Source organism: Miniopterus natalensis, chromosome 2 (assembly GCF_054644295.1).
Source record: "Miniopterus natalensis isolate mMinNat1 chromosome 2, mMinNat1.hap1, whole genome shotgun sequence".
NCBI lineage: Eukaryota > Metazoa > Chordata > Mammalia > Chiroptera > Miniopteridae > Miniopterus > Miniopterus natalensis.
This window is the reverse complement of record NC_142082.1, coordinates 162,761,996-162,778,127: the sequence shown is the minus strand read 5'-3', so window position 1 is coordinate 162,778,127 and position 16,132 is coordinate 162,761,996. Positions and strand designations below refer to the sequence as shown.

Sequence of the window (16,132 nt, the reverse complement as noted above, 5' to 3'; positions counted from 1 at the left end):
TGAGGTACCTATTACTTGGGCAGCTGGGTATTTACAAAAGGTTTGCAAAGAGATGCCAGTCTTTTCCTATAACATTATTGCCTTTTATTTATTACATGGTTGTTGATTTACATGGGGAATTAGGAACGCTAAACAAGCATAGAGTTTTTACATGGTCTGTTTCTGCTGAGTTCAGAACCTTGAGAACATCATTTGACTTCTGGCAAAAAGATAATTCCACAAAGGTGTTTAAAACCATACTTTTGTTCTTGGCCACAAATCAGAGAGGGGGACATGTGCTTATGAGGAAAGTAGAGTTTTAACCCTTAGGTAACTCCAATAGAGAAGAAACTGTGTTGTGTGTAAGTCTTGTGCAATTTCCAAATTCGACATTAATTGACAAATCGGAACAATTTCCTTTGACGCATGTCTCTTCTTCATAGTGGTATCGGTATCACAGTATTTCTCTTAGAGCCTCTATCCAGTGGTTTCATAGTGCTACTACAGTATATGGTCCTACATGGTATGAATGCATAAGAGAAAATTAGATGGGTAGTGAGAGAGTATAGGCAAATTAAAAGAAAGGACAAGGGGAATAAATGAGATTTTAAGGAACAAAATGGAGGGGTGTGTGTGTGTGTGTGTGTGTGTGTGTGTGTGTGTGTGTGTGTGCATTTAGGGCCTGATGATTTTGTTGTTTAGTGTCTTTGAGTTGCCCCTTTTTCTTCAGCATAAAGTAGACACTTGGCGGTATGCAGAAGTATCAGGGAGAAATCAGAGTTCCACCTTTTGAGACTTTTCTTCTGATTCATGATTTTCTCTCTGAAAAACACCATGACAAGATATTTAGATTTGGAGTCCACTCTTGTTTTTGAGCTCTAAGTTTAGAAAGCTGAGCTATTTAGTTATTCTTAGACATCCTAAATCTACCTGCAATTTTTGTCTCATGAACTCTTTATATAGAATTTGATTTGTTTCCCAATGATATTATATACAGAATGGTGAAATCCAAAATTCAGCTCTCTTTTGAATAGGCAAGACCTTTCTCAAAATGCTTTTGTAGTTCTGTTCCCATGACTATATCCTAACAAGCATCCCAACTGTCTACCACATCCTCATATACCTTTGCTCTTAAATCAAGTGGAGCCCAGTTTTTATTCAATAGGAATAACAGAGACATAGAGAGGAAGAAAACTCAACTTGCCTTCCCTGTAGTCTCACACTTACCAGCCTTTTCCCATTTAGGAATCCATCACAAAAGTTCTGCACGAGCTCTACTGAAAGTTCTGCCACGGGCAGTGTATCCCACTCCTCATCTAGAGTCCGGTAAATTGCCAAAGCAGGCAGTTCAGACTTCTTTAGTTTGAAAAATGATATCACCTTCTCATTTTCATGCATACCACTGTCCACCAGAATAAAAAGAATCTGCAGTTGGAGAAGTTTGAAAGAGAAAGATGTAGCTGAGGTCCTGGGGAGAAAGAGACACCCTGTAACTGTCGCAGTTTACTCCGATTGAACTTATGGTTTGTGCCACACAATTTAAAACTCAATTGAATCAGAGTAAATTTGTTCTTCCTTTGCATTGCTTAGGTATTTTATCCCTTTGATCAGGTTGATTTAATTTTAAGAACATAGAATTGGAAGAGATTTTAGTGATTAACTAAGTAAAGCCTAATGGTTAAAAGTGGAGAATAAATTTTAAATTTTGCTTCTGGTACTTTTTAGCTGTGTGACTCTGAGCATATTACTCAGCCTCCCTGAGACTCAGTGCTCTTATGTTCAAAACGAGCTTTTGTTGGTGGGAGATTAAATGAGAGGGTGCATTTAGTATTTCTAGTACTGTTTTTGGCATATAGTAAGTGCCTGACAAATATTAACTATTTTATATTATTAAATCAAACCTTCTACCCAAAGTAGAAGTCTTCTTTATAATATTTTGGTTAGAGGATTATCTTTATTCAGTAACACTGAAAACTTACAGTGTTATGGATACAACCACCAGACAGTTCTTATCATTGAACAGGTCATTTAGCTCAATGCAGTAACCTTGAAGTTGCTTACTGTTAAGTGATATGAAGCAGAACTGCACAAAGTATACAAGGGAAAGAAATACATATTTATTGTCCATTAGGTACCACATACGTGATAAGTGTTTGATATGAGAAATAAGCCCTAAGGTCTAAAGCTGTAAGAAATTACGGCAAGGAGAAAAAAATTGTAACAAATAAGTAATTTTTATTTTCAGTATCTTTGAGTCTGTTTTTGTTTTCACTTCTCAATGTAGGAAAAAAACAATAGACTTTACCACCAATGGAAGATATAATTATACAGGTCTTAAATAGTACAAAATAGAATATCTTTAACTTTAAATCAGAGTAACTGATTTATTATGTCCCAGTTCTTTATCTCTTAACCATACTAATTTCTCTTATTTTTCTCGCTTCCTTAGCCCCATCTCCCTTTTTCTACTGTCCTGGTGCTGAGTTTTCAGAAGGGTGTCTCCCACCCCAGACTTACCTTCCCCTGGAAGAGCTTAGCTGCCTTCTGGTACCTGTGTATGCTTTCTTCATACTCCGGCGAGGCCTTGTTCATCATCAGGAGAAGATGGATCTGAATCATGCTATTAAATAGGCCAATCACAGTCTGGCAAATTGAAATGTATTACAGTAGAATGAAAGAGAGAGGGAGAAAAAAAACCCATTAGTGGCAACCCAGGAACTAGGTAGACTGCAACATAAATGAGAGCTGTTCACCCACAACACAAATGGTAACTAGCCTCTAAGATGCCTGTCAGTGAGGCTCACCCTCTGGTTCTCATGCAACTGTGTTGCTCCCTTCCCCCCACACTGAATAGGGCTGAGTGGGGTAGCCGGTGGGATATTGCAGAAACGATGGAGTGTGGCTTCCAAGGTTAAGTCATAAAAGACATCATGGTTTCTGCCTTGCTCTCTCTTATATCACTCATTCTAGGGAAAGCCAGACCCAGTGTTGGAGAGATTCACACAGCAAGGGACTAAGGCCTCCTATTAACAGCCAGCATTGACTTGCCAGTCATGTGGTTGCACCATCTTGGAAGCAGATCTTCCAGCCCCAGTCTCACCTTCAGATGCCATTGCCTCCCTGACCAGTGACTGTAATCTCACAAAATGCCTAGATTAGAAGCACCTAGTCTAGCTGTTCCCAGATTGTTGATCCATAGAAGCTGTGTGTAATCAAGTATTACTGGTTTAAGCTGCTAAATTTTGGGGTAATCTGTTATGCATCAACAAGACAATAAATATACCATGTAATATATTAGTTACTTTGACTACATATTAATAGTACATACCTTTGAGTGCCTGCTATTTGCCGGGCATTGTTTTCAGGTTTCTACGTATAACAACGAATTTAATCCTCAAAGTCCCAGTTTTATAAATGAGAAAATTGAGGCAAAAAAACTCTGTTAAAGTCATATAAATGGTGGACTGGGATTCATACCAAGCTGTCTGGCTCTATAGTCTGTGCTCTTAACCATCAGGATGTACTGCATCATACACAGCTGATTACAAAACCCCATCTGAACCAGTCCATCCCTCAGTGTGGCTGAACCAGTCTGCCTGAGGTCAGTAATATGATATGCTCTTCAGGAGACCAGAGGTGTTGGCCCTTTTTTGCTGATTCCCCATGAAGCTGTCAGTGATGGAGAGGGGTGGGGAGTGAAACCAGGGCACTGCTCCCCTCATTTCACTTTTCTGAAATAGTGCGACAAGTGTCTTTATTTAAAATAAACCCCATTCCCTTCCACATCTTCCTTTAAAATACAGAAAGCATTGCTGTAAAACCAGCACATACAGAGGAAGAGAGAGTATGGGGATTAACAAACCATTGGGCAGAGTCCCAGGATGGTGGGAAGGGGAGTAACCAGGTGAGATCTTTCTGGAAGCTGCACGTTGCTCTCTAGAGATTCCCTGGCTCTCTTGGCTAACACATAGGCAAGGAGGGCCCAGTGGGTTCTTTCCCCAAAATTTCTCCCTATAGTTTAAACCAGTTCTTAGATTTTAAATTTGGGAGACTGGGTGTTAAATAATAGTCTCCTGTTTGATTAGATTCGGCTACTTATATTTAGAACATGCATCTACCCTCCTAGAGCAGACATGAAGGATTCTTCTTGGGAAGAGTGGAGAAGTCAAACTAAGGAGCTAAAAGTTACTGTTGTCTTAGCAAAAGGGATTGGACATATCAGAAGTGATTCATTTAATCCTAATAGATACAGCCTGATTTTTCGCCTTGAGGCCAAGGATTGAGTACGTGCGTTAAAAGTGCACAGCAGGACAGGTACATGGCTGTGAGTTTCTGCCCAGTTGCTACCAGTGCAAACCTCTGCACCAGAAGCAGCTGAGAAATAGCCATGTAGTGTGGGCGGGTATCTAAATGAGAAAAGTACTACTTTTGGGAAATGAAGTTACAATAAAAGTTAAACTTGCTCCTCTAAAGAAATCCTTATTTAATTTCTTTTTGATGTGGTTTGCCTTCACTATAAAGCAAAACTTAAAAAAAAAAAATCTGTTACTCATCTCTAAGATAAGAGATGAACCAGACATAAGAATTCAGGAAGGCCAGTCTTTGCCCCTGCCTTAGCCAGCACAACTCCAGGACCCTGAGACCATCAACTCAGGGACCATAAAATCAATTTTTCTGGTTCCACATGCACTTCTGGAAGCTCTATAGACACAATGGTGAGAATGACGATGGTCTAGGAGAAAAACATCTTTTCAATGATTGCTGCCAACACCCCCAGGGTGCATGTGTTTGAAATCTTAGCAAAAGTGGAAATGGAGTCACCACTCCACGGAGACAAACATGGTGTGAGAGGTGGACAGGAATTTAGTCAACAGGAAAAGGGGTGTTTTCTGTTGAAGGCTGTGTAGGGCAATGGAAAAACCACAGGATTCAGCCAGACAGACCAGTCATGAAAAAAGCAGGGACAAGTGCAGAAAGCTGTCTCTGAAGCTCAAATTGCTAGTCATATGGCTTTGAGGAAATTGCTTTACTTTCCTGAACTCCCATTTCCTGTACTGTAAAATGGAAATAGACAATATGAACTAACGCATCATGAGTTAAATTTTCTTCCCTTAATTATGTCTTTCTACTTACTGTGTGGTCTGGAATAATTCACTTGGATCTTGAATGTTCTCCTCTATAAAATGGGCATTTTAACCTCAAAAAATCAATGTGAGGATTAAATGAGAATATGGTGGGAAAGGGCATTGTCATTTCTAAAAATCATGACATCCATGTAAAATACTGTTATTAGAGAATGAACAGCAATTCTGAGCTGATGTAGAACACTATAAATTAATGCTTTATCGCTCTATGGTCTCTGTCATGGAAAATAAAAGTCAGGTCATGTAAAGCAATTCTATAAGCTATAGAGTGTTAAAAGGCCAGAAGATTACCAGGACCAGTAGACCAACACCTTTACCCAGGCTACATACAGCATGCAACACTAAAAGAAGACAAACCTAGAAAGAAAGCTGAGCCACCATGAGGGTCTAGGTATGTGCAGGTGGTGCCAGACCTGGAACTATTACTGGACCAGTAGGAGGTAGGCACAAAAAATGGGAAGAAGTGCAGACTTTTATAGAAATTTTACATAACTGTGACATCCAAATATGTGATCAGTAAGCTTTATTTTCTATGGTTTTTTTTGTGTGCCTATTAATTATTTTATTGCATTTTACAAAAGTATTGATTCCTGGTGCTTTAGGAAAAAAATAGACCTTCAGCATAGATCGCATTTGAGGGGTGTGGTCTAGAGTGTTGCTAGGATCAGAGTTGTCTTCAGGGAACACTGTCAGGCAGCAAAACTCAGAGGTTTTTGAATCAGTCACCTTCACTTTGCATTATGGCTCTCTTTCTTATTAGTCATGTGATAGGTCATTTAACTTTTCCGATTCTGGTTTTTTTTTTGTTGTTGTTGAAAAGGGATAAGTCTCCCAGCCTTAACGGTGTAGTAAAGATGACAGCATGAATGACTAAGTGTTCAATTAATTGCAGTTATTATTGGTCAAAGGATCAAAACCCCTGGAGGAAAAGATCTGTGGTGTGAAGAAAGTACCCTCCCTCGCACAGGGACTTCAGGGACCATTGTTTACCACAGGGTTGTACTCTGTCACAAAGTGGAGACTGTTGATCTCAATGAAACGGCTTAATTTGGTGTCATCAATGCTTTCAATGTCTTCACTCTCTAAATTCAGTTGTTCGTTATCCACCTGGGTAACACAAAAATAATAAAATTGTCACTGTTCTGTCTTTATTCGTATATGACAAATGTTTCCGGACAATCTACCACATGACAGGCACTGACTACAGCTCCAAAAACAGAAAAGTAAATAGGAAATGTTCCCTATTAAGTGTTTACGAACACACTGTCCTGTCAGATAAAACTGAACAGATATGCTCCACAGAATGTAGCAAGTGTCATCACAAGGGAGTCACAGGCCCACGTGTCATCTGAGGAAGAGCAGAAATGCTTTCAGGAAGAGGTAGCTCCCTTAGGAGGCTCTAAGTGCACCATACATTTTATATATAGATTATCTTATTCCGTTCAAGATGTTTTTAAATTTCTGTTCTTATTTATTCTCTAAACTATTGGTTATTTAAATATGTTTTTAATTGATTTTTAGAGAGAGAGGAGGGGTTTGGGTTAAGGGTAGAAACATCAGTGATGAGAGAGAGGCTTTGATCGGCTGCCTCCTGCACACCCCCTGCTGGGGATCGAGCCTGAACCCCGGGCATGTGCCCTGACCCTGAATGGAACTGTGACCTCCTGGTTCATAGGTTGACACTCAAACACTGAGCCACCTGGCTGGGCTTAATTTAATTTTATGAAGTGTGTAGGAGATTTTTCCTTCCTATCTTTGCAACTTGTTTTTCCAATTTCTTCATATTTTATTTTATTTTATTTTTAATTGTTGTTTTATTTATTTAAACTAAAAAGGTCCAAAAACATTTTAAAAACTGTTTTTTAATCACTTTATTTTACAGCTGTTTTCACAAGTCAAATTTGTCAAATAAATGGTGAGGTACAGAAAATGTTTGTATTTCAAAAAAGAATTTTGAAAAAAATTCATCAAAGCCTCAGGATATTTTAGTTGTTTTAAAATTCACAAAGTTCTGAGTAGAAAGCTTGGGATAGAAATAGAAAAGCAAGAGAAAAAGTCTCATTCGGTGGAGTCCTTGCCACCCTACTACCATCCCGCTCCCCAAGTCAACAAGAGTGAGGGGAAATAAAATAAGCGTATAAAACTTTGCTGCTCAAGGCTTGGTTCCTGAGCTGGCATGTCTTTTTCATACTTATGCGTTTGCTATCTGCAGCCATAAAATCATCATTATTATCACAATCAGGGACTTTGTAATACTTAATATGTCTAAATACTTCCTGATTATTTTTCTAGGAACTCGCAGACCTGGTGCCTGCACTTCAGCTGACTTAGCTGCGCTCTGAGCCAGGAGCCCCCTCCCTCTAGCTTTTTTTTCCAGGCAGTCCCTCACATTTCCCAGAACAGGGAAAACAGGAAACGCCAATTACATTAGGTGTTTCTGGACTTCAGGAATGAGGGATATTGGAGGTAGATGTTAAGTGATAGCATTCTCTAAGAAGCAAAGAGTTTCAATAAAAATCGCCCTCCTGGAGTCAATCCAGTTTGTAGCATTTCTTTTAATGAAACATGCCCGATTATTTTATTATTTCTTAAACTAATAAATTCTGGAGCACTCATGTGTTGGGGTCTTGGAAACAACATTTGAACAGGAAGTCTTTCTGTAAAGGAAATTATTTGCATAATGCTCTGGAAAGAAAACTCTGAACCTGGAACTAAGAGTTGAGAAAAATTTTTTTATGTATTTTTCCAGGTTTTGGAAAGAATTTTACTGGAGATATCATATTATTTTTTCTCTCCAAGTAAAGAGACACCAGAAGAAAAACAGAAACAGTAAAGCAGGAACATTTCCACCTTAAAATATAATTTTGAGTTACCCCAAGAGCATCTGAAATGAATTCTTTTATGTTTTAAACACTACTTATATCATACCAATAGATTTAATAATTCTTTTCTGTTAATTAGCATTTTGGCAATATTCCTTTGAATTGCTATGCATTTCTCTATTTAACCACCCAGTTTTTCATAAAATGTATTAAAGTCATCTTAGTTTACACCATAGTTATGGTATTAACTATCTTGTATAGCACTGAGAAGTTATTTGTTAAACAAATACCCTCATGTCCCTGGGTTTATTTTTATAAGTTGCTTAGCTTACATTATATTGGATAAATATATACTTTAGAAAAATATTTAATAAATTGACATATCTTGCTTCTTGTATTAATGATCACTTTATTTTTATGTACTAGTTCTTTCTGGTGATCTGGCAAGGTGCATTTCTTATTGTAAGTATCCAACAAATAACTGTAAAGGGAATAGCAGAATGCCTCTACTGTATTTCCATTACTATCCTAATGGAGAAAAGTTAGGCTAATATATTTTTAAAAATAGAAGTGACTGAGAAAACCCAAAGCAGGTTAAGTGTTCAAATAATATCTGAAATTCTGTTTTAGGACAGGCTCATGGCTTGTTCAACCCAGGACTGTGTCTGTTAGGACAACAATGAGAGTTCTGTTGGAGGGTGTGGAGGGTCTCCCTGTAGTCACACTCACGCAAGACAAGCTGCCATACATCACGGACAGGCTGTCATACACGATTTATGATTGTTCCATTTTACACACATTTCCCCTGATGATATTTATATAATCAGCTTTCATTGTTTCTGCAAAGTGATACATTCCATGAATACAGATAGCATTTGCTGGTCTCTCATTTTTATGTGCTAATATTTCAAGCATTCAGCCATGTTAACCATGATAGTGTTATTATGTTTTCACTTATCAATATTTTAGTTTATCTCTACATATGTTCTTGCAGTTGAAAGTTCTATATGTCTAAATTCTGAAATTTCCTTGACAAAATATGCAAAGTCTAGATTAAATCTTGAGAAATAACCCTGGAGTTTGATAAGTAGTGCCAGTGGGATAGAGAAATGGTTTAAGAGAAAGTGGTTTTTAAAAAAGCAGGCTTTAGAATGAGAGGCATGAGAGTAGACAGAATCTAGGAGTAAAAACAAGGGTTTTCTTCAGGAATAAGTGCTTTAAAAAGTCAATGTAGTCCATAGAAAAGCCATGCATTGAAGTGAGAAATACTGAGTGTGAATCAGATGTGTTTGTGTCATAGTTGTGAGACTTTGGACAGTTGAATGAACCTTATGAAACTTTAGTTTCCTTATTGATAATGCAGGTATAATAATAATTATTTCACTTAATTCTTGTGAGAATTAAATGGTAGAACAATGGAAAACATCCAGCGTAGTGCCGACAATAAGTTAGGCACTGAAACAAACAAAAGTATAAATCTAAGATGAAAGAAGGTACCAGAAAATTTGCAAAGTTCACGCTTCCCCATGTAAAGAATAGTTTGGGCTGATAATCTCTTTAAAAATAATTTAAAAAAGTATTCCAAACCCCTGAATAATAATTCTACTAAAATATGGACTCAACTTTGAAACTGTAAACTGAGAAAAAAAATGTTTATCTAAAAACTGGCATGGCAGAAGTTGAACCTCTCCCAGACCTACAAATGGAGTAGGGTAAGAGCCAGTATGTTTGCTTTTGGTATGGCACAAAGTAATCCTGTCCACAGAGGTCCCAAGAGTTCATTCAGAGTAGGTCTGTCACTAGTGGTAAATGAAAAACAGATGCTAAAGAAGAGTGAACAGCTCTGGTAAGTCATCATCAGGTCTTTATAAACAATAAATTGTAAGCAAAGTTAATGCACCCACTAGAGGATATTAAGCCTGTAGAGACATTGGAAGCAACAGCACTTGTTTTTCTTCCCCTCATGTGTATCTTGGTAGCACTAAGACTTTAAAATCAGGCCCTCATAAGATCTACAAACAGAAAACCAGGAAAAAAGTACTTCTGGAGCTGTAGCTGGTTAGAATTTTGTACTGAAGGGTTACTACCAATGGTTCAACAGTAACGTGAAAGGCATTAGCCTAACCTGCCATCTCTTTCTTACTAAAGCTTTTCACAGAAGAGCTCGATTGAATCCTTTTTCACAATGGTGAAAATGCAAACCTACAACTCTTGTCCAGGTGGGGAAAAGGCTGCTGAAGGTACTACTCATGTACCTGCAGACATAGTTTTGGAGGAGAGTTAGTTCCTCAAACACTTTCTGAGTGTCTTCTGGGCATTAGCGACATGCGGTAGACCTTTGGAATAGAAAAATGAATAAGTTATGGTTGTTGCCTTTGAATAGTGGGGCTGGAGGGAGATGAGACAGACGCAGAAATACATGACCTACCCTATAAAGTGGCAAATGAAAACAGAGGTATGCAAACCTGGAGGAATAGTTAGGCCAATTTGGGGATTCCAGGAAGGCTTTCCGAAGGATCAGATGCCCAACTGACTCACTGGAATGTGAGGAGTTAGCTGGGTTAGGCTAAGGGAAAAGGGGCACCTGGGGGCGGTGGCATTCTAGGCAGAGGAATAATCTGTGTGAAACAATGGAATTGTATCACCATACTGGGTATAGTTGGGTGTTGAGAGGGTAAAGCCCAGGGTGGGAATGTGCTGGAAAAGGGAATAGAGAAGCAACTAGTGGCCAGGTCATAAAAGACTCTATGTTTAAATATCTTGATTTTTACCTTGTAAGAAATGGGAAATATTAAAAACTTTTTAAGAAGGGAGTGCCATGGTCAAATTTCCATTCTAAATTCATCATTGTGATACCAATCTAGAAGTTACATATGAAATAGTAGAGGGAGGTCAATTAAGAAGCTATGGAAGTGTCTGTGTCAAAGATGCTAAAAATCTAGAAGAAGAAGGAAGTAGAAAGAGGGAAAAATAATATAGGTTCAGTAAGATAGGAGACATAATTAGGAAAAAATCAGAGACTGAATGAACGTAGCCATTCAATAAGAAAGTGTTTCAGAGGGAAGAACATGATTCAGCAGGTGCAGATAATGAATTCAGCTTCAAACATGTTAGGATTGTAGTGCTTATGAGGGTGTTCAACCAGCAAGCATTTGCTTTACGATAGAGGTCCAGGCTAGAGAGAAAACATTCCAAATACTCAGCAAGCACGTAATAGTCAAATGTGAGAAAGAATTATATTGCCTAAGGATTACATATTCATTCATGAACTGACTCATTCACATATTTATTTATTTAACGAACCCTTAATGAGCACCTGATATGTGGCAGGCACTCTTTTTGGCTCTGTGGTTGAAGTAGTGCCTCACCGGGTCTGGATTCTACAACCTAGATGGGGAGAGACTTGGGTCAGGCCATAGTGTAGATGGAGTTAGAGAAGGACTCAGGGGGGTTAAGAAAAGAAGAAGAGGACCAGTAGAAGGGGGCTCCTAGAAGTCAAGAAAACAGAGATTAAAGAGAAAAAAGTGGTCAACATGTCACACATGCCAGGGACATTCAGTGCAGTAAGACCTAAGAGTGTTCATTGGATTTGGAAATATGGAAACATGCTGGCCTGGGTGAAAGCAGTTTTAATGGAGTGCAGGGTATAAACTAGATAGCAGTGTATTTAAGGGCTTAAGGAAAGTTGGAGATGCTGAATATAAAATACATGTAAGAGAGGTTTGGGTGACAAGTGAAAGAGGTAGGGTGGAGGCTAGAAGGGGAAGGACATTCAATCCAGAAATCTTGAAACTATCTTTTGCTCCATTTCTCATTTCCAGTGGACTCTAGTTATCTTCACCTTGATAATCTACCCATAATACAAGCTCAACAACTAACCATAGCATCAGAAATCCCTATTTCTGTGTAGGCCTTCACCATTCCTAGATACTTTAACTTTAAGCTTTGCCTCCTTTCCATCATTTTGATATCTAATCCTTGCAAGACCTGCCTTTTCTTCACTTTCTATTGTGATCTCTCTACTACAGATCCTTAGTACATGATGTATTTTTCCCATTCTAACCAAAGTTCTCTCCACTCTTATCTTTTGCCTGGCAATCCATCCCACCCAACTGCCAAAAATAATGTTGCTAAATTACATTTCTGTTTACGTTACTTCCCCCATCTAAAGGCTGTAGGGCCTTTTCTGTGCCAACCAAATTAAGTGAAAACCTGTCAATCTGGGATTCGAATTTCTCCAAAATATGATTCCAATCAAGCTTCTCTGTCTTAGTCATTTCTCCAAAACATGTACCCTGAGATCCAGATAAATTGGTCTCATTACTGTTTCCCAAGTTACATTTTTGTTCTCACCTTGGCCATGAATTCTCTTCCACCTTGTCCAAATTTTATCTATCCTTTAAATCCCAGTTCAGTTGTCTTTTTAGTATTATTTTTTGTCAGCATACCTACACTGCTTTTATCCTTCGAACCCTTATAATACTTTATCCATAGTGATGCTCTTTGTAGGATAGATACTTGTATATTATATTTACAATCTCTACTGTATTTTAAGTTCTATGAAAGGAGAGAATATACTTAGTGTGTTTTTATTATTAATATGTTGCATAGGACATACAGTAGCTGTTTAATACATGTTTACAAATGTACATGAACTTCCAAAGATATAAACATATACGTTTTAGAGCTGAAACTGATTTTAAAGATAACATGGTCAAACCATTTTATTTGATAGATGAAAGAATTGGAGCTAAGAAATGTTAAGTGACCTGCCTAAGTCACATGACTGGTCAGCAACACGTTTCATTTCCTGATTTTCAGCCCAGACCTCTTTCCATTTCATGACAGCATCTGTTTGGGAAGCTTGAGTCAAGCGTCATCCTTGTCATTGTTGTCCCTGACGCTGGCATCATCATTAGTGTTAAAGACATAGATTTCTTTCTAGCCTCACAAGTTTGTGAGTTAGTTCACAACCTAAGGTATGTAAAACCTGGGAGAGGCTCGAGCTGCCCACCCAACTTACCAGACGAAAGAGGGAGATGGTGTTCTCAGTGATGTTGTAGTGGGCCAAGACCTCAGAATCAGTGCTCACTCCAAAGGACACGTCTTGGAATTTTTGCACCACCCCATGGAATACAGACACTGCTGGTATTTCTAAATCCTAAAAACAAGGGGAAAGAAAACCCCACAGTAGTTACTGCAGAGGAGAGAGACATGGAAACAGAATAGGGAATTGAAATGTGCTCACTCATACCGGAAATCAGAGACTTGATTTAGTGTCTGAGCTGAGTGAGTTAATTTGTTACTACAAATTTGTGGCTAAGCCTGGGACTCCTCTGTGGCCTTACCATAGAACCTGCAATTTGTTAGTAGTTGAGAGGGGCCTCAAAATCACAGGGGCCTGCAAAATTGGGAAACATTGTCACTGATGTACCCAAGAAGGCAAATGTTTTAGGAACAATTTGTGGAAGCAAAAAGAAATGCAAAAATAAGAGTGTTATCAAAAGGGCCAAAAAAAGAAAAAGAAATGAAAATAGAAGGTCAGAAGTCTTCTAACAGAAGTTTGTGCAAGATGCGGCAGAATAGTCCTTCTCCTGTGTGCAAGCCGGAGGTATTGCCCATGAAAGATGCTGCTTATGCGTTGCTCCGGCTCTGGATCCCAGGCCTGCAGGAGGGGCAGGGAAGCCACTCTGAGTAATGAGTCCAGTCTTATAGCAAGCTGACACCGTTTTTGCTGCTGTCACAGGACCATTGTCCACAGCAGCTCCAGGTAGTAAACAGGAGTGAACCTCTTCTTTCCTGACATCTCCCTGGGCTGAAGGGGATGTGCAAAGAGAAAAGAAGATGGCTAGCCTTGCATCTGGGGGCCAGCAGAGGGGCTGGTACCCTGCTCATCTGAAAGGGCCTGTGGAGTTCACTCGAGCCTGTGAACAGTTGATAATCTAGGCTTCCCCTTTTTTATTCTGCTCCTTGAAACGGAATTTCTCACAATGATACGACGGCATCTGGTGGCTGTTTAAGCCATTGCACACTCCTCCAGTTCCACTTTCGTGCCCCTCCCTGCCTTTCCCAGGGCGGCTGTTTTTGCCTACAGCTCAGATGTCTCATCACTGAGAAATGTGCTCCCCTCTTTTCCTCCCGAACTCACATCTCATTACAGCTCTGTCCAGCTGTGTACACAGAACCGGCAGGGTGGTGATGAGTTGGAATTAATGGATGGAAAATGATAACAAGGTCTGCAATGAGAGAGAAGGGGCTTGACCAGTTGTGAGAAACACCAGATGTCACCTCCAGAGAAAGATAAAAATGCCGGAACGATGCTCTCATTTATGGCTGCTTTCATTAGGTTGGCAGCCAGTGTGGAAGATGGAGGCTAATACCTTCAATATATAAAATGTCACCCTTTTTCGACATTCAGAGCAAAAAGGAGAGAGGAGAATGAGGGGCTCCCTATTTGGTAAGGCTAGATGGCGGTCACTATTGACTAAGGCATTGCCTGGATGGTAGAAGTTGGGTTTACTCTGGCCCCTGACTCAGCAGTCAGATACTGACGCAAGTTACAAAGCATCCATAGATGAGTAGGCCCAGGCAGCAGCCTCAGAACTTTCGAGAAAGACGTCATTCAGAGGCTAGAAATGTCTAAGCACGGAGAGTTCTTGAATGAAAAAGCTGAAAGCAGACTCTGAGCCCCTTGGCTTCTAATATATGTCGTCTGGCCAGCTTGTGGCTCCTTTGAGACTGAGCATGTCTGGTTCTTCGGGGGAATAACAAGTAGGGTATCTGGACAAACCTGGAAGAAGCCTATGACAGCCACCTCGGCAGCAGCAATGAATTCCATGGCAGCTGGGACATCTGTGAGCCGCACGGGTCCCTGGGTAGCCCCTGGACAAAGAGAGAGACAATGAGAGAGGAGAGGAGGTGATCGGGAGCTGAGCAAAGGAGAAGCAGCTCTGAATGATAAGCTCTGAATGAGCTGCTTCTCTTCACACTAAGGCCAAGCAGCTCTGGGGGTGCAGTTATTATGCCAAGGCTTTATTTTTTTTGCCAACATATGGAGGGTGATCCCACCTTATGGCTGCTCTCTAAAGGATAAAGCTAGACTTCCCTCTTCTCTTTTCCACCAGGCAACACACGTGTGTATCCAGCTTTCCTGGAAATTGTCTAGGTTTGGAGGAAAAGTGCTCAGAGTACTACCTTGTTTCCTTCCCTTCTCTTAACACTTCCGTCCTATCGTCACCCAAGTGGCTTTTTTTTTTTTTTACCTGGAGATTCTTGAATTTCTGCAGCAACATCTGGGGGCAGCTTGCATGTGAAGAGAAAGAATAGAAACAGGCATCTGGACTGTGTCTCTTCCATTGCTCTTCTTCTACCCCTGATCCAGCCCCTGGCCTTTGTGTGTGGGACACTGACTCAGGGCAGCCCACTCTGCAGCTCAGTGGCTGTGGTGCTGTTAGAGCTTTGGGAACTCCGCAGCTGGCTCTAGCGGGACCTTCAACTTCTGAGATAAAAGGCTGAGCTTAGTGACAGGGCCTCAGAACAAAACCAACCAGAAGGAAGTCAAGTAAGTTCATTTAAATAAGAAAACAATATTCTATGCCAGGTATTGACCTAAGCACTAGGGATACAAAGATGACTGTGATTGGATCCAGCCTCTCCCAGCTTAGATTGTTGATGTGAGAAGTGGACAAATAAGCAGATCATTTAAATATACAATGAAAAAAATATAAATATTAATATATAAATATATACAAATATACAAAATATATAATATACAAAAAAAAAAAAAGAGGAACTCATAAGGCGCTCTGAGAGTACAGACTACAGGTATTTTGGACAGTGGTGGGGTTCTGCGAAGGCCGTTTTTCTGGGCAAGGGGGTGCCCAAGCAGAGTCCCGAGTAAAGAATTTTGCCAGGCAACAAAGATGGAAAGGAAGTTTCATATAATGAACCAAAGCCCAGACATACAAATATCATGTGAGAGAGAATTATTAGTAATTGAGTATTGCAAAGAGAAGGAAATGATAAATAGGAGCAGAAAGGCATGCTGGGGCCAAATCACAGGGCGTGGGGGGCTTATGAACTAAGCATAGGAGCTTCAATTTTATGTTGTAGGTGATGGGAATCCATTGAAAGATCTCAAGCAGGAGAGAAACAATGTCTGATTTGGCCCACAAGCAGTGGGAGACA

The 16,132-nt window shown here is 39.7% G+C and overlaps 1 protein-coding gene across 1 annotated transcript; it reads right to left on the bottom strand.

The window, feature by feature from the left end:
* Window positions 1–687: 687 nt before the first annotated feature.
* On the bottom strand, window positions 688–15,301 carry ERP27 (endoplasmic reticulum protein 27). Its single transcript, XM_016197499.2, has 7 exons — window positions 15,208–15,301; window positions 14,736–14,827; window positions 12,969–13,106; window positions 6,114–6,230; window positions 2,497–2,622; window positions 1,207–1,404; window positions 688–801 (listed from the first exon to the last, which is right to left on the bottom strand). The coding sequence occupies exons 1-7, from the start codon at window positions 15,299–15,301 to the stop codon at window positions 754–756; spliced, it is 813 nt and encodes a 270-aa protein (XP_016052985.2). The 3' UTR covers window positions 688–753.
* Window positions 15,302–16,132: the final 831 nt, after the last annotated feature.

Bases quoted from the DNA above. Each gene is read 5' to 3' on its own strand.
- ERP27 (XM_016197499.2), bottom strand. From the start codon at position 15,301: ATGGAAGAGACACAGTCCAGATGCCTGTTTCTATTCTTTCTCTTCACA. The intron at 14,828-15,207 runs GTAAAAAAAAAA...CTCTTTGTCCAG, and splicing joins AGAAATTCAAGAATCTCCAG to GGGCTACCCAGGGACCCGTG. The intron at 802-1,206 runs GTAAGTGTGAGA...GGTGTTTTTCAG, and splicing joins TCCTAAATGGGAAAAGGCTG to AGAGAAAATCATGAATCAGA.